A 19,278-nucleotide genomic window follows, 5' to 3' on the forward strand; every position below is an offset into this window, starting at 1 on the left:
CAAATGCAGTGAACTGTAATCCTGGGCTCGACGACACTTGGAAGGAAGGAGTCCACCACAGGGGCGTTCAGCGGCAATTCATGTCTTACCTTTGAAGTCTGGTCAAGATTATGTACCTTCTTCTATGTATTTCCATGTTTTAAATCTCAGCGGCTTTAAGAAGCTTGTATATACACAAACGTTTGGTTCTGAGTCTTCCCGAGCTATGGTTGGTTATACATGCCAAGTCCTGTTGTGGCATAGATTGTTCAAGGGCTTTTGGCCAACACTTTGAATGTCGTTTTTCTCATCTTTGAAACAATCGGAAATAAACTTGTCTCCATGCAACACAAGGCTAATTTCCAATTCTCGAGTTAACTAATGGAAAAGGCATTCCGGTTGGTACGATATTTCAACACTGAGATTAGAAACTTCTACGAATATATAACATCATTGTTTGTGGCCACCGATAGGAACAAGAAGTTTCAGTCTCATTTTGGCAATCGATTTTACAGACACTACAATCTGGTTTGGACATCCTTATCTGTTAAAATAGAGAGCATGACTACAGGGTACGTAACAAGATTCCTAAGAATTGACGCTCACCACACGGGTACATCACAACACGAGGATAAGACCCAGAAAGAGAGTAGAAGGAAAACCAATGACAAACTCCGTATAAAACAGCACCAAGGATTCAAAATGACCGACAAGAGCAGACATAACATAACACCTCTATTGTGATTTCTTCCAGAATGGAAAGATTTTCAAAACATGCTACAGTGAGGCAATGAAATAATTTCTTCTCCATATTAAATGGCAGGTCTTAAACCAAGTTGATCCAAGCATCCAACACACAGCAAAGCTAAGCAAGATGAGCAAATGATTGGTAGGATATAATTTCATTCCTCTAATGGATCAGATAACCATGTTAGTGTCTGCTCAACAATAAATTTGCCGTGGTTAAGAAAGATAATGAGAGGTGGAAAATCATGAAACTGACGAAGAATAAGAATCTAAACACCACATAACCAAATCACCATAGAACCTCATTCGTCAAGCAAGGAGGAAGAAATTGAATCAAACATCTAACATTTACACTGACCACTATATGGTTGGATCGGACACCTCTTAAGATTCTCCATCAGTCATTATAAATTGTTTATAATGGTGTTGCGATGGAAAAATCATCATCCTATCAAATCACCATGTAGAAAAACATTTTCACCCCCATTCATCACCACTACCGAAACGCCAAGAGACTTGTCATCTGAAACTATCTATTAAAAACCTAGAATGGGGGAAATTTCATAATTTACCAACTAACAGCCTAGAATATTGTAAATTGTGGGTGTAGCAGGCAGGAGCTCATAGGCGGAGAATTCTTCAGGGACTTTTCTTTGATTGGACATAAGGAATAATAAGTGGAGATCAAAATTACTCAACAACGAGAATGAACATAATTGCACGAATGAGCTTTGCCGTGCGGAGGTTTCTTCTTGAGTTTGGCTTCACTAATACAATAATAATAGTAGATAGACAACAAACTAGATTCAATTAAAGCGCATAGAACGAACAGAGTGGCCGAGTGGCAAAAAAGTGTGAAAAGGCAAAATGCTTGTAGCTCAAGAAAAAGGCAGCATTCACGAATTACAGATCACCCCACCTTTCTCCTCAACGGCAGCTAATAATACACCCAAGTGAACCCACTAAACAGTGAAAAATGACGACTCACTGCTCTTTTCTCCACCAAATGATCAAAGCGGCAAAAAAAAAAAATTACAAACCAATCCAATGATTCCTCTCTCTCTCTCTCTCTCTCTCTCTCTCTCTCTCTCTCTCTCACTGCACCTACTCTTCTTCATCATTAAGTGTATAATAAATGAAACAAAACTCATCTCTAATTACTAATTTCGTCTAATCTAAGTGAAATAAAATAAGAAAAACGTCCTTTTTTTTTTTTTTTGTTCCTTTAACGACACCATTTTGAGAGAAGAACTAGGAAAATAATAAGAAAAACAATAGAAGAAAGCCCAATTGCCACTCCAAGAACAACCTTACTTGGTCCGTGATGGTGTTCTTTCTTGCCACCGGAATCGTCCCCATCACTCTCATCGTAGTCCGAATCACTGGTTCTATCATCCGCAGAGGAATCCGCTTTAGACGGAGGCGGCGACATCGGTAATCCGTGCTTATCACATGGTGCAATACCAAGCTTCAACTTTGATGATAAAACTGAATGGTTATAGCACAAATTGCTATTCCCCCCGACCTTAAACACAGCTAACCTCTTAATGAAACTCCCATTGAATGGCATAACCCCATGAAAGTCATTGTTCGCGAGATTCAAGTACTTCAAGCTCTTCATCTCCGAAAAGAACCTCGGAATCGTACCATTCAACTGGTTCGAGCTCAGATCAATGTGAACCAAACTCGGTATTGCCGACATCGACTCGGGTATCGACCCAGACAAAGAATTCGACGCCAAGGACGCGTTCTTTAGTGAAATCAAGTCCCCAAACGAAGTGGGTATCTCACCAACCAACGCATTCGACGAAAGATTCAAGAGTTCGAGGTCTTCGAGAAGCGTGAAAGAGCTGGGTATCTTCCCCCTGAGCCTATTACCAGAAAAATCGATGTGTGTAAGGTTAAGATTCAAGTGCCTAGGAATATTTCCGGATAGATTGGCATGGGAGATGGTTATGGACTTAAGTTTCCTCATGTTACCGAGAATGACATAAGGGCCGGAGCCATTGACGTGCGTGGAAGAGACGGTGAGGTCGGTGAGATTATGGAGGCGAGAGAGCCAGAGGCCAGTGAGAGTTTTGAGGGAGTGAATACAGGTGAAGGATGTGAGGGAGGAGGCGAGTTCGGAAGGGAAACGAATGGGGGAGATGGGGCAGTTGAGGAAGGAGAGAGAATGGAGGGAAGAGAGGGATTTGAGGGCGGTGAAGGAAAGAGCGACGTCGTCCGCGGAGCAGTTGGAGAGGGAGAGGGAAAGGAGGTGGCGGAAGGGCTTGGAGGAGTCACAGAGGAGGGTGGCGTTGTTCTTGCTTTGGCATGGGTCCTTAGAGGTTGGGATGTTGAGGGACTCCAGAGCCCTGAGTTGCTTCGGATCGAGCGTGGAGGGTGAAGAAGATGAAGAGGGAGTGGTTGGAGTAGGCCTAGTAGGGGTTGGGGAGGAAGTTGGGGAGGGTGTCGGTGGCAGGGAGATAGATTTGGAGGCCGTGGTGGTGATGGAGTGGAGGAATAGCAAAAGAGTGAAGAAGAATCGCGGTGGTGGTGGTGCTGGTCGGGGTGGTGCCATTGTCGACAGAGACAGAGACAGAGACAGACAGAGATGTGCAGAGAAAAGACAGGGTAGAGTGAGCTCTTGGAGCTTAGGAGAGTGTGAAGTACACAGATTTAGGAGTATGTAATCAGTTTTGAAATGAGAAGTGATGAGTGTAGGAAGGAAAGTGTATGGTATTAAACTTAAGAGAGGGGGTATGACAGTTGTGACTCTACTCTCCTACCCATTGCCATGGATATATTTACAGTTTATGCAGTTTACTTTGTTTTATCATTTTTTATTTTTAGTTTTGTAACTCATTTTGTTCCCTTTCTTTTTGTTTTTGCAAATAAACCCCATTGGATAACGATGAACATAATTTGATTTTTTTTAAAAATTAATTAATTTAATTTTTTAAATTAAATTTGTTCCGTGAATGATTTATATAATCCTCGTATATATATAAATACTGTTTGCATATTTAAAAAAAATAAATAAATATAAAAATTAAAAATATATTTTAATTATGAATACCATTATTTTTGAAAGGTAAGATTCAGAAGGGTTGTTATTTTTAAATAACATGTAAAAGCTTAAAAGGTCAAAAGGGTCAAAGGAGAATTTCAACTAGTGGCAGTAGGTGATTAATAAAGACTTGAAAAAAAAAAGAAAAGAAGAAGATATCCGTTAAAATGGCTTTTATTAATTATTATATATAGAATTGGATATCTTTCGGCTTCATTTGCAAATGCGTGCGTTGTTTCCAGATCTTATTCTCTTTTACATTGTTTCTTTTGGGACCCACCTTTTAATGACAGTACTTGATTATGCTTTATTATTAGTATTTTTCTTCTTTTAGTGGGATAAATAAGTGGGCCATTGCACCTTCATGCCAACACACTACATGACAGACACCTGATGTATAAACTCTTATTTTTTGTAACATTAGCAATTTAAATTGAATTTTAGGTTTGGAGGGGGGCTGTGCATTTGAAATATTAAATATATATATATATATGTTTCTTAGTCTATTTATTAGTTCATTACATAAATTATTAATATAAAAATTTATCACATTAATTATCATAGAAAAACTTCAGCATTGTATTCTTTTATAAATATAAATAACAAAATTCTATAAATCTTGAGATATTATGTGCTAAAGTTTTGTGAATATAATGTATAAGAAATTGGTAATTTGGCTACATGAAATTGAAAAATGGTACAAGACATGGCGTCTGGTAATTTGGTTGTTTTCCAACCAAAAAATAATATATATATATATATATATATATATATATATATATATATATATATATTTTAGAACCAAAAAATGGTACTTGCAAGTCACGTGAATTATTTTTCATAAGAAAAAGTATAGTTGCAAGTATAATTGTGCACTAATCTATACACTAATGTGATGTGATTGGTCAAAAAGTAAATTTTATTAAAAACAGTGTTAATTTAAATTTTAAGTATGAATAAATCAGTGTTGGTACGCAGATTAGTGCGCGACTATACTTATATATAGCAAAACTCTTTTCATAAACAACAAAATCCAACATAAAGCCAAAGTGATATATTTTAATATTTATTTAGATTGATACTCAAAAGATAATTTAGGGATAAATATGAGGAAGGGTGATAATCGAAAGACTAACAGCTAGCTTGGTTTCACAATTATTTTCATTTAATCTCATATAATCTTATTTAATTATTATAATTTTTTTTAAAATTTTACATAAAATAAAATAAATAATTTAATTTTTTCGAATTTAAAATAAAAATTATATTAAAAATTATATTCTAACAATATTTTATCTAACTTTTAAATTTTATTTCAACTCATCTCATCTCATATGCGAAAACAAAAAATTCGGTATGCCATATGGCTTGATACTATGTTCAAGGTTTTCGTTTCTTTGTAGTTTACTTTCTCAAATAATTTCATTGCCAAATTTGGGAAGGCATAATAATGACAATAATAATATGCAAGTTTGCAAGGACACTGCTTTGAACTTTGTCCACAAAATGTTCTACTGCAGACATTTTCTTGAATTTTTTTTGGGCAAATTTTCTTGAATGTTCAAAGTACTTAACTTTTGGGTTAGAAGCAACAGGGGTAGATTATCAAACTAAACTACTTTCTGGGATCTCAAGTTTCGTGGCGAAGAAACGGTAACAAGTTTTAGTGCACATTCTTGTAAGTGACCGTTGGGGCCAATATTCTGCGGCTCGAACCCACATTATTCCCTAAAAACATGGGTTTAAGACCCTGTCAGACACTATGAAAGTGATATGTTAACTTAACCAGCAGTTCCACTGTTCTAATGCCGAGTGATTGGAGATAAAACAAAAGAATTCGACAGGTGTTTTCCTGGCATCTCATTCTCTGTAGAATTTCAACTCATGGAAGAAAATATTTTTCTCGGTTCGCAAACAGATTATCCAGCACTCAAAATATCAATACGTATTTGTCTAAAACTTACATCAATATGTCTGGAACACTCAACAAAGAGCTAAGCATGATTCTCACTTTAACAAGTGGCAATCAAAATCATCATCATATTGGATGGAAAATTCTTGGAAGCATCAAGAGAGAGAGAGAGAGAGAGAGAGAGACCTAACAATCTATAGAAATGCAGCTTTGGGCGACGGTTGCATCAGCACTGCCCACAAAGGGATTTATCTTCACCCAGACAAGCGAAAAGACTGAGGCCAACAGCACCGACCACAGAACAACAATGGTTGGAGTCCGGTTTTGGCGACCCATGAGACCCTTTAGGAAGGGGTAAAGATGGAGAATAACCCAGAAGGAAAAGAAAACCTTGCCAAAGAGTGGCCCCCATGCTTCGTATCCTTTATTAAGAGCATCCGAAAATCCAGCCACAACACCCACCATATTGACGATGATGAGTGTTGTCGGAGGGATCAAAACTGTTGTCCACTTGACAAGGTAGAGCTCACCAAATTCTCCATCGTCAGCTGCTTTTGAAGTGACGGTGAAATTGGTATCAACGCCGGCCAACATCTTCAGGAATCCTTGGAAAACAGCAAAGAGATGGGCCGAAACACCTCCAATAACCCAGAACTGTTCATTGCGCCACCAGTCTTCAATGCTGACACCACTCCACCGCAGCTCAAGCACGCTGGTCACAATAATGGAGATGAAAAGGCCCAGAAAGAGCATACTTGCAACGTTGGACAACTGCATCAAACGTAAAGGTATGTTGTGAAAATAGCTTTCTGAGGAAAATGACCATGAAAAACAGGACTGTAGCAAGACTCGATCTTTAATTTTAAGGGTGAGTAGAAGGAGTTACCGTTGGTATGATAAATTTTCCTGTGAGAAGGCAGATTGCTGGGATTGTGCAATAAGCAACAAGAGGGAGGGATGTAAATGGATAAACAATGGTGTTTATGTAGGCTAGTCTTTGAAGCCACTTGAGGCGGCCTCCTGCAAATCCATACCATAGCGGACAGTGTCTGCTAAGGAAAATCTCAACAGATCCAAGTGCCCACCGGAGAACTTGATGCAGTCGATCAGAAAGGTTGATAGGGGCTGACCCTTTGAATGCAGGCCTTACGGGCATGCAGTAAATTGATCTCCATCCTCTACAATGCATCTTGAAACCCGTTAAAATATCCTCAGTGACTGAACCATATATCCAACCAATCTGCAAATTCAGAACACGAAATTTTGAATTAATGCACTGTCTTCAAAGTAAGATTTAGTAATGGTTAATGCTCAAGTGAAAGATCAGGGGTAAATGCTGAAATTAAGTTTGTAGCTGGAATCCAGTTATCTGTTAGAATCCTAAATTAACAAAGGTGTTTCAATGTATTTCACATTCTTGTCCAATTGCAATAATAGAGAAGTCCACCTCTTTTCCCCATGCAGTCTTCTCTTCATAACCACAGCCAATGACATGAATTGCTTCCTTGATCAATGTTGATGGGTTGACAGAATCAGGCACTCCTCCATTTTCCATCAGTGTGGACTCAATAAATACGGAGGACAAGCCAAAAGTTTTCTCAAAGCTCATCTGTGAGATCAGCATTGACCTTTCATGCTCATCATAATCTGCACAAGGAAAGCGCATCCTATTTATTGAAAGGTCTTTTAATTATTTCCATAAAATGCAATTGCCTTGATAAGTAGACTTACTATCAATCTCCCTGAGGTTAAAGATGGCAGCATCGAGCTCTTCACGTTTTGCATCTCTGTATACTTCTGAGGGATCTTTAGAGGTCTTCTTGGAGGGGCAGCAACAAGAGCAGCATCCACACCATGAGCATGACGATGAGGAGGAGGAAGCCTTAGGTAAGCTGGGCAAAGAAGCAGGCCCGTAGCCATAAAGAGCTTGCCTGTTGAAAACACAACCTGTTCCCACATAAACTGGTCCTTGAATGCCATCTAGTCCTTTCATGTTGACCTGAAATTGAGTGAAGATATTCTCAAATCTCAAAAGCTCCACAACTTGTGTAATTATGCAGGGATCTGTCATGGCCATTACAGCATTGGCTTCTTTTTCTTTTCTTTTTTCTTTTTTTCCATCCAAATCTTCCATTTTACTATAAAAGGGATACGATAATATGAAAATCGCGTAATACGACACTTTCTACATAAATTTTGATAATAGAACATTTTGATTTATACTGAAACATAACTCGAAATCACAGCTTGAATACAAAACTGAGTCAAAAGTATTGGAATTTTCAGGATACAAAGTCAAAAACCAAATAATGTATCCTTGATACTAGCCAGAAAATTAAAAAATTGAAACTCATTTTTTTATTATTTGAACTAATTATCAAAACTCCCAAACAGGTCAATCAACTACAAGTTATAAAATCTTTTTATAATGGTTGAGTTTCTGATAATAGTTCAAAACCCATGTTATTCTTATTTCTGATTAGAGTTACTAAATTCCTACTTAAAATAAAAATGTTATACTATAAAAGAAAATGATGACACGATTTGAACGAATGCAGCATGTATGCTAGCTTTAGCTTTAAACTTACATCAAAGAAAACTGTGTTGCGATTGGCGTATCTGTCACTTCGATCAATGCCATCAAATCTCTGAGGAAACTGCACGTAGCATACGTCTCCACGAACTTGAGGGTCCATCAAGAAACACATTGCCTCTCGAATTGCCTTGCTATTATTAACATAGTGATCACAGTCAAGATTGAGGATGTAAGGCGCATTGGTAAGAACTGCAGACACCCTAACCTGAATAAAACCAAGAATTCAAGTGTTACTGAAATGTTGATGTTCCCATGCAATCATTTAATTTCGTTGAAATTTAAACATACCAGAGCATTTTCAGCACCAGCTTTCTTGTGGTGTTGGTAGCCTGGTCTTTTCTCTCTGGAGACATAAACCAGTCGGGGAAGTTCATTCCCCTCAATGTCATGAGTACCACTATGCCCAAGGAAAACCTGAAGACGTGAAAAATGGTTTTATGTGAATATTCACAATACTAAACAAGAAATTTGAAAGCTAAATATTGCCCAACTAACGTAAATTTTAAATTAGAAAATCAGCTATAGGCTAGATTGACCTGAATCATGCCTGGGTGGTCACGGCTGTTATTCCCTGGCCAAGGTGTTCCATCTTCCATAGTCCAACCTTCTTCTGGCATTTTCTGAGCCTTTGCAACTAAAGCATTAATTCGCACTTTAAACTCTTCATAATCTCTCTGTAACAAAACAAAAACAAACATCGAGACGGTTGCTTTCAGAAACACATAATACATAATTCATCACTGCCATAAATCTAACAGGCTATTTACATACACATAATTAAGATATTAATTGAGTTTTATCCTGAAGCAGTTTCAGCTACTTGCCTTCATTGCTCTACGTTCCTTCACAAAAGAAGGTTGCACTTTATCCCTCAAGTAGTCAATCTTCTGTGCAAAGTAAAACTCTGGTGCACGTGGTTCAATGGCATATTTTTTGCAGAATGGTACCCACTTCCTTGCAAAGTCAGCAGTTTCAACAAGAGATTCAAATGAAAGCATCGCAGCTCCATCATCAGACACATAGCAGGAGACTTTATCGACAGGGTAGTCCACCGCAAGGATGGAAAGCACAGTATTGGCAGTGATCAGTGGGGGTTCTTTCATCGGATCGACTGTACTCACAAAGAAATCCACAGCAGCAAGCTCAGACGGTTCACCTTCCCTTTCATACCTGAAATGGCAGTGAGTTTACCATTATTCAAGTTCAACAATAGTTCTTACATTTATTTGTAAACTTTGCTTCATTAATCTGGTCCAGCGTCAGGTATGCTAGCACTTAGGTTCGGTTTCACAAATGAGAATTTTGAGTTTTAAGATGAAATATTATTATTATTTTGATATTTAAAAAAATTAAGAAAAATTGAATTATTTATTAATTTTGTATGGGAATTTAAAAAAGTTGTAATGATGAGATAAGAATTTTAAATTTGAGATAATAATTTATAATGGCCAAACTAAACCTAATTACCATTTATGAATATTCAATAGATATATTTACTATTTCTCTAATCTCTCAATGCATGTCAAATCCAGGGCAGCTCTTCCATTAGGCAACTTAGGTAATTGTCTAAGGCTCTTAGTGGAAGAAGGTTCCAAAAAATTTTTAAGTAAAATTAATTATAAAGAAAAAAGACCTAATTGAAAAAATAAATTAACTCAATGAAAAAACATCAAAAATATCAAATAGATATTATATCATTACTAGTTTTAAAAGTATTTCAACGTAATAATTATTTTCCATACTCCTTCTAAAAATACACTTATCCTTTGTCATTATTAATTTAATATATAATGTGAAAATTATAAATAACAAAACTTAATTTTCGAGTGTCCATAAAAAGTTTTTGTATTATCCTTTAAAGAGGCAAGGGCCAAAATTTTTCCAAATGCGTAGATTGTTTATAGAACTTTATTGAAAATAATGATTATAATTGCTTATAAAGCTCCATTTAAATTTGAAAAGTATTTCATCTCACCTTATCTCATTATTACAATTTTTTCAAATTCATGCACAAAATATAATAAACAATTCAACTTTTTCAAATCTCAATTCAAAAATTTTAAATTCTAAAATAATAATAATAATAATAAATAATATTTTAATAATATTTTATTCAATTTTCATCTTTCATCTAAAACTATCATCTCATTTTTGAATCCAAACCAACCCTAAAAGTATAAAGCACGTCTTGTAAAATTAAATTAGATCAAATCCTCTCTAAACCGATAATTTTCTAACAAAAATTAAATCGATTATTAGTTGAAAATGTAATATAAAATTCTAATCAGTAATTTACTTTGCTAAATGATAGGAATTATTTTTAAATAAAAAAGTAATGTAAAAATTAAATTTAAAATTATTTTCTTTTCTTTTAAAAAAAAAAAAAAAAAAAAAAACCTCGTTCAAAATTTCTGCCTTAGCCCTACAACATATTGAGCCGGCCATCGTCAAATCTAGTAAGCTTTGGTTTTACTTGCAGGTAATTTAGCATGGGGTTGATGCAGAAACACCCGTTGAGTCGTTGACAATGTTCCTAACCAGCCTTACTGCTAAATTTTCAGAAACGAGAAAAATCTGAGTTTCAGAGAGGTTAACGATATTAATGGTAGGTAGATACATGAAATCTTGTTGCAGTATTAAACCATTTCCAAGATACTATAGCTTGGACCTTTGACATCTACAACAATATGAATTTGAGTAATAGAGCATGTGTACCTTGCAGATAGCTCATCGATATATGTCTCTCTGTTGATTGGAGACCATTTAGGGAACTGATCCAATACCCAAGAAACAGCAAACCAGATCTCACATATGACAGAAGTGAGCCAAAGGCCAAAAGCACTGTCTACGGGGTTTGTTATTCGGTAATGGAAAAAGAGCGATAAAACTACAAGTCGCATAATTATAACACATCTGTATGGTGTCAGTTTGCTGGATGGAATTGGAATAACACTTGAAAGTATCTGTACAGCCTCTGGGGACCTGCGAAAGAAATCAGCACATCTCATTAATGTTTATAAATTTTGTAGGACAAATGCAAATATCAATATTTCAATAGAGAATGGTTCAAAATATATAGTAAAAAATGTGAGAAACTATCTCATGTCTCCCATTGAAATAGATTTGTACTCGATTTAATAACGATTAGTTCCTTTCATCCACAGATTACCACAAAGAAAATATCCAACCGACAACCATCAAGCGACACATGGATTAGGTAATAGTTCTTTGGAAAAGAAAAAACATCTTCCCTCAGGTAATCCTTCAGGAGACCTCTTGTTAGGATCAACTTAAATATATTCTCTTCTACGTTGCTCATATATTCACAGTTGAAATGAAGTTTATTTGAACTTACTGTTTCTCTTCCATCTGCTGCTCTGGTGGAATTTCATCATCCTTTTTAGCCTTAATTTCGGCCTTGGTTGCAGCCTTTTTCTTCTTGTTCTTCTTATCCTTCCAACTCTCTACTCTGTTCTTCCATATTGGATTCCCAGTCTCATCATTCATTTCTTCAAGAAAACATCAATCAGTTACTAAAATTATTGTAGAAGACCAAAAATAAATATTGACACCAGAGATCAATGTTACTTACCACTATCCACCGTAGAGACACTACTGACATGTCTGGCATGAACTCCAACATCCTGTACCTGCCAAAATGAATGATACTAAGCTGTGAACATTCTACCATTCTCATAATGTACTTAAAACTTGAACATTCAATCACCATCACAAGGACAGCGGTTTTCATCCACTTCCCAAAATTATAAATCATACTACCTCCAACTAGAGTTGTATGTAAATCAAAGAACGCATGGTGACATTCTTACCTGAGAATCATTAAGGTGAGCAGCCATTGTGGATCGATCGCCGGATGCCTTTAGTTCAGCTTCGTCGATTGACTTATCTACAGGATTCATAGTCACACTATCAGTTTAGGAATTTAAATCAAAGAATCCCAACGTTAGCATTCAGAAGACTGCCTATTATAGAAGACACAGAGCAATCCAGACTAGAGCAACGTAATTTCTTTTTATTAGAAAGGTATAATTAAAGAAAGTATTTACTATATTTCACAATAGAAAGAGGATTTCTAATCCCCTTCCTCTCAACACCAATAAATATGTCAGAAAACAGTTGAGCATTATATGAACTCATAATATTCTCAGAGCTAGTTATAGTCATGTTGATATCCTCTTTAATGGTCATTTCCGAATCATATGATGCAAAAGATGAACCCTTCAAACAATCGCAAATAAATTTGAATTTGAAATTCCAGAGCTGGAGAGTTACCTTCATATGGAGCAGCACACCTCAAGCATGCTTTCCGGCCTTCCTTAATCTCATAATCAACACAAGCCTTGCAAATGGAGAAATTGCATTCATGGCAAGCCACAAACACCTCTCCATTGTTATTGACCCCAACTTGCTCACCACAAGAGTTGCAAACAGGAACCCCAGACTCCATCATATTGGTTTCACTTCCCCTTACCTTATGGACGCAACACCTTAACCAGATTTTCCGAGGGGTCTCTCCGTGTGCTTCTCAATCTTTCTTGCTTCAATAGCTTTATATGAATAACCCTATTCCCAAGTAGGGTATTGCTGGATTTTGCGAGAGGACGGTGCAAACATTTTTATTATACTGAGAAGGGTTGGAGGGCGGTGGTTGGAGGGGCCTGTAGGTTGGGGTGTTGGTGTCATTGATCTGCAGAGACAGAGAGAGATGAGAAGCAACGTCTATTTTTTTGGTATGAAGAAAAGAGAATTTAAAATTTTGCGGGAAGTCTAAGGAAGCTTTCGGTTGGGCAAGGTACATCTTTAACTAACCAACCTTGCAGACAAGTCTTCAAGGAAGATCAGCAGCCTGGCATCCAACATCACAATTGGTGCTCTACATTAATGGATTGAGGCCGGCAGTACTATTAAATGTGGGTCAGGTAGTTTTGGACATTTGGTCTTCTTAAAATAGGCCTAACCTCAACTAAAATCGAAGTTGCTAGCTCTAGTCGTCGGAATTGCAATTTGCGACATTGTTCTTCAAGTACTACTTTAAGGTTAGAGATGCAGACCACAAATCCCACCACCATGGATCGAATGGTCCGTCATAAATGATCATGTTAGGTTCATGGTGACAAGCATTTGTCTAATTTGAAAACAAACTTTTCCACATTCTCCGTTAAATGGGTTTTGCATAAAAACCCAACTTCAATCTGATTGTACTAGCATTCGGTTTTTCAGTGCATCTTCTCTGGAGATGTTTCATCTGATTATTGTGGAAGGTGAATTATACTCGGTCTCTCCAACAGAAAACAATTAAAGGGCATTCCAATCAAGAGTAGGCTCTTTCTTCAGTCCCAAATTGAAGTCGTTCTCTGATTTACACATTTCTGTTTAGCACAATCCCATCAATCGGTAGATCATTCATGTTAAAGCCATGCATTCCGAGGAATGTGCAAGAATGTGCAACCTGCATACCACATGATTGTGAATCCATGTCCTGAAAATCATATATTAAGAATATACCCCGGAGACAAGCTCATAAAAGAACGAGGTATAACTGAAAATGTCTATTAATGACAATAATAATAATAATAATAATAATGCGGCTGCAGAGAAGAATTTAATAGAGTAAATTCAGATTGTGAATGATGGGGGGATGTTTAGTAGAATGCAGATGAATCCGATTGGATTTGAGTATACAAGGAATACAAACAAAAATTACATCATCATGGTAACAAAAATGAAAACCTTAAAACCATTTCCCGAGGAATAGATCTCCGTAAGATCCTCAATGGCATGAGGGGCTTCACCGAAAAACCACAGACATATAACTAGTTACTCTAATCCAGTTACATGTCATATACTAAAGACCAACTACTCCCAACTTAAATAATCTTAAAGTCCATTGATATGCCCTCAAACAGGCAGCCGCACCATGTCATTTAATTGAGCTTATTGTTAAGAACCCTGCCAAGTATCCTTGAGATCTCAACCATCATAGGAAGCACAGAATGAAGCATGGTCCCTGGAGTAAAAAGACAACCTAAGCAAACTGTCAATAATCTTCCACTATGCCAAAGATGGGTTTGCCCTCCAAAGTTGGGAATATCTATCCACAAATTCAATGACGGGCAGCTTTTATCTACGATACAGAATAGACTTTCACAACTTTTGTTGTATCACAAACAACAAGGTTTTCTGTTTCAGTTGGAGTGGTGCAAAGCCAATTGACCTGCCAAAGTTTAAGCACACAAGATGAGAAGCCCTATACAAACAGAGACGAAGAGAGACAAGAAACAGAGATCCAAGAAGTTTGCGGAATGCAATAAGAACTCACTTTTTTGCTGAGATTGATGTTCAAATGTGGATTGTTGTTGCCATCAGATTGCCCTGCATCAAGGTATCTGGACCAATCCCAGACCTTCACAGACTTATCATTTCCTCCTGAAATAATGAATTTCCCTCTCTCCCCAAACAAAGAGAACGCCCTGCAGCGAGTAGTTGTTAAAATATGCTAAATTTTGTTTCATTTAGTTGCATACAAGCAAAGCACTTACACACAAGAGACAGCAGCAGTATGCCCCCCAAATGAGTAATCCAAATGCAACCTCGTTTGTCTGCTTTGATCTGGGTTTTCTACCTCACCACTCGGACTACCGTCTTTAGACCTTGATTGAGATCCTTTCCGGGGTTTTGTAGAGCTTTTTGACCTCATAGCAGCAAGTTCTAACTCGATACTAATCACATCAACAGCACCATCACCCCTCGCGACAGCACACATCTTGCCTAAGTTGTCCAACATATCAACTTCTGAAACTGCTAGTGCATGAACAAAAGCAGGATTAAAGCATTGTCCCGAACTACCACTACCGTTCGCGTCAGGCAAACCTGCAGTTTACAAAACATGGCAAGGTTGAATTAGTTCATGCATTGATACTACACCAAGACTCCATTTGTTTTCATGATGTATAAAATCATTAGTAGAATCATGCGACATATGTAAGGTCTATCCATCTTTTATAATTGACTTGTAATATACTAATCACATTATTGTAAAAAATAACATTGTATAATTTGTGAGAGGCTGTAAAGTTTTCAATTTAACTCTTTATCAATTATTTGGTTAAATTCCATTTCCACCACAAATTCACCTGCTTTCTGTGAAGTCCACTTCTTAACCACAACTTCACAAACTGGTAACTATTGCCCAAGCAACATATACTCGCATCAATCTTTGGGAGACTACAGGTCAAAGGTCTGACAGTTAAATAGAACTTGAAATTACAACCGAAAAATATATATATTTTCATCAATTTACAAGATTGCAAGAAGATTATATTCTCACCATAAGGATTGCTTCGCACTTTGCATAGGATGAAAAGATGAAAAACTAACCCTGTTTCGGAACAGATGTATGTAATATAAGCTGAGGTGGGTAGACAATTCATGTTCCAAGACTAGCATGCTAGATTTGATGCTTTTCAAAGCCCATGAGAAGTGGGGGAACAAATCTCATTTTGATTAAACCACATTAAGGTATTGGAGAGTGCAAAATCAAATACTAGAGATAAAAAGAGACCAGAGTAGACAGATACATACTGAAATCAAGAATTTTGTAAGGGCGCCCTTTGGAGAAGTCCCACAAAACTAGCCTTGAGTCAAGACCTCCAGTAATAACTGCTGACATACACAAGCAGAAATTGGTACTCAAAAGAATTGTTAACGGTTCAGAAACTACTATTAGATTTTGGGAAAAGTAGCAAAGATAGCATTCATGTTACATGTTAGTCGTTCAACAACCGTTCGGTCAACATGTGAGAAGATTAATGTCAAATAAGGAATCCCTAACGACCCTAGCTGCATCCACATTAACCATGGCTCCTATGTCATCATTGAGACTCAAGTGCAAGCGTGAGTGGACATCAGAGAGAGAGAGAGAGAGAGAGAGAGAGAGAGAGAGAGAGAGGGTTACAAAATAAATACAAGAAGTACCTTCCCAAGGTCTCCAAGGAAGAAATTGCACACTGCTACAGATCTAGAATATAGAGTTAAGGTGATAGAAGTACTAGAAATGTCTAAAAACAGACAAGTCAAGCAACGTAAAAGAACAGAACATGTTACATAGATGGCACATGGTGAAGGTCTACTAAACAGGGAATACTTTTAAATTTACCAGGATACACTTGAATGGCCAGCCCTTAGTGTTTTATAAAGGCAATGCTGGTGGATGTCAATGATCTGCCATAGAGATCATATGATCAGCAGCTAACCACAGTAAAAAAGAATTACTAACTTTTATTCTTGTTCTTGCACTTAAGAATACCATAAGATGAAAATGAATTTCATTGGCCAAAGAGAGAAGTAGACCAAGAGGAAACACGAATGGTTAAATTGAAAAAATAAACCCTTCAAGACTTCAACTAACTGAGAATAGTTGCAAGGAAGGATAGGATGATGTATCTGAGGTAACAACAAGAGTAAAAATAATCATATGAAATCATAGAGACTAAGCACAATAGTAAAATCATGTCTTCTGTCATAAATCAAATTATATATTTTTATTATATTATGTCTAATTCCCATATCACGTGGAAATGTATAGTTTTCTGAATAGACTGAAAGAAATAATCAACTATATACAGAATCCATGAATTCCTGATTTAAAATTCATGACTCAAGACATTTACTCAATTGTTTCCAATAAATAAAAGCACACTTATAATTCACAACTTGATCCGTTGCCTCCACACTAAACATGTGGGTAGAAACAGTGTACAATACGAAATAAGCATTTTAAATATTCACAAAAACCCTCTATGACAGAAATAAGCATCGTTAAAGATGATGCTGACATGCAAGGCCAATAAGAAGATAAATTTTTGTCAACTAAAACATATCAACCTAAGCTGAGCAGATGCTAGGAGACCCCTTCCCCCAAACTAAACCCCCGCCCCCACGAGCTGTTGAATACATAACAAATGCAGTGAAGAAACATTTGGCATAAAAGCGCCATGAGCTGAAAATAATGCATACAACTCAACACATACATTACTAAGAGAAACAACCATTGAATTAATTCATAGAAAGTACCTTCACTTCACCACCATCGTCTGCAGCAGCAAGAAAAGTGGACTTAGAGTTGCATACAACCTGCATAGATGGAAACAAGGTTATTTTGGAAGAGCTAAGATTACCATCACCAAAACATCTTGTAGCCTAGACATACAGAGGTAGTCTAGCAAACCAATAAGCTAGCAGAAAAACATGAATAGTACAAACACACACACAACAACTACCATCGCTAAAACAGGAGGGAAAATGTCATTGAATAGGCCCCAAAATAATTATAGTGCTAACTGTATACTACCTGAGTACGTAGGCTATCCCTATTATTGTATTAATAAAATTTATTTACATGTTAAAAATAATAATTACAGTGCTAAATACTTAAATCGATTGAAAACAGAGTGAAATGTAGATGAAAAAAAATGCAGAAGCCATAAAATGTAGCTGCAAATACTGACTCTATTTTGATGCCGGAAACTCATATTCCAAATTTTTAATTTAAAAATAGTTAAACGTTGCAAGGAATGAGCATCAATTCATGTGACCAACTTGGCTCCTGTAAGGAAACAACTCCAAACTCAAACAAATAATTAAACATGAAACAGCAACAAGGAACCCATCTCCAATATGAAGTATAGAACCTAATTACATTCTTTTAACTTTTAACAGAAGTAATATATGGACACATCAGTGAAAACTACAACAATTATAGTTAGGTAATAAGAAGCATGACTAATATTTCTACCTGATTTATCTCCTCTTTATTGTAAGTATAAGCCTCCAATGGCTTCCATGCAGCAGCCTCCGAAAGAATAAGGGGGGAAAAAAGAGAGAGAACATCACATAGTGACCATGATAAGATTTACCGTTTTCTAGAAACTACAAATGTAAGAATGAGCCCTGTGCAATAAGCTATATGTAACAATAGCGACTCTAAAATCAGAAATGCATAAAAATTCCAAAAATTCAACACAGGGTCCGAGAAAGGAATACCATGTGCACATCAAAACACTTGACCTCCTTTCCTGAAGAAACACAAATAATCTCTTCATTCCCTGATTCAAGCAGCGATTATTTGCAAAAGATAATAAGTAAAGCTTTGAATATAAAGTAAACAGCGAACTCAATCAAACACTAAATACATTACCAATCAAATCGGGTTTGAGAGAATTAACTATTGACGAGATATAAGGATTTAATATCCATAAAAATATTTATATATATTAACAAAGACAATCATACCGACCTGACTTGAAACATAATGATGAAACGGGTTCCTTTGCAACATCCATCACAAGTTGCACGTCTTTGCATCGCATATCAAACCAGCAAATGCAACCATCCTATTTCATTAAACGCCCCGAATAAGAACATAAAATCTTGAGGATTCATTAACTTATATATCGTAAATCCTCCTCATTTCTAACCAAAACCTAGTGTAACTGAGAAGATAACAAGACCTTTCTTTTTTGGTTCTTCGCATTGAATATAACAGCACCACATTGTTTTAATTCATCTAAAAAGTGAAAACCTCAGCTAAAGTAAAGTCAAATAGCCATAAAAGAATCTCCTGAGTGAGGAATTGGACATGCTCAAGCCAAGTCCCCAGAATTGAAAAGTCCGTGATTCCATATTTTAAATTGACTTTGTTTCCAACTCTCTTAACCACCCAAAAAAGGATGAAATTGTGAAAGAAAACGTTCCCAGAGGGAAACAGAGGGGGCGAGGAGAGAGTTTAAGGTTTACCTCGCCGGAAGTGGCAACGAGGCCAGGACGTTCGCGAGAGGCGATGCAGCACGTGGCCGTGGCCTTGTGACCCCTAAGCCGTCTCGGGCTACTCTCCGTCATGTCGTCTTCGCTCTCTCTCGGTTTTTTCACCCTCTACGCGCGTAGGGTATTGCTTAGATCAACTTGATCCGGATTCGT

At 36.8% G+C, this 19,278-nt stretch overlaps 2 protein-coding genes across 2 annotated transcripts; both read right to left on the reverse strand.

Annotated features, from left to right (window-relative positions):
- Positions 1-1,511: 1,511 nt before the first annotated feature.
- LOC122277670 (receptor-like protein 51) lies at positions 1,512-3,476 on the reverse strand. Its single transcript, XM_043087756.1, has one exon. It carries the CDS (start codon positions 3,284-3,286, stop codon positions 1,952-1,954), a length of 1,335 nt encoding a protein of 444 aa, XP_042943690.1. The 5' UTR covers positions 3,287-3,476; the 3' UTR covers positions 1,512-1,951.
- Positions 3,477-5,672: 2,196 nt separating this feature from the next.
- Positions 5,673-19,278, reverse strand: LOC122276034 (cellulose synthase A catalytic subunit 8 [UDP-forming]). Its single transcript, XM_043085452.1, has 26 exons — positions 19,099-19,278; positions 18,599-18,695; positions 18,346-18,407; positions 18,098-18,154; positions 17,377-17,436; positions 16,468-16,524; positions 16,279-16,321; positions 15,886-15,963; positions 14,844-15,174; positions 14,624-14,774; positions 14,431-14,518; positions 14,253-14,311; positions 13,762-13,783; positions 12,577-12,828; positions 12,114-12,190; positions 11,876-11,933; positions 11,639-11,792; positions 10,999-11,265; positions 9,108-9,453; positions 8,820-8,957; positions 8,572-8,697; positions 8,276-8,488; positions 7,419-7,686; positions 7,135-7,334; positions 6,574-6,927; positions 5,673-6,458 (listed from the first exon to the last, which is right to left on the reverse strand). The coding sequence occupies exons 1-26, from the start codon at positions 19,198-19,200 to the stop codon at positions 5,874-5,876; spliced, it is 4,245 nt and encodes a 1,414-aa protein (XP_042941386.1). The 5' UTR covers positions 19,201-19,278; the 3' UTR covers positions 5,673-5,873.

This window comes from Carya illinoinensis, chromosome 9, assembly GCF_018687715.1.
Source record: "Carya illinoinensis cultivar Pawnee chromosome 9, C.illinoinensisPawnee_v1, whole genome shotgun sequence".
Classification (NCBI taxonomy): Eukaryota; Viridiplantae; Streptophyta; class Magnoliopsida; order Fagales; family Juglandaceae; genus Carya; species Carya illinoinensis.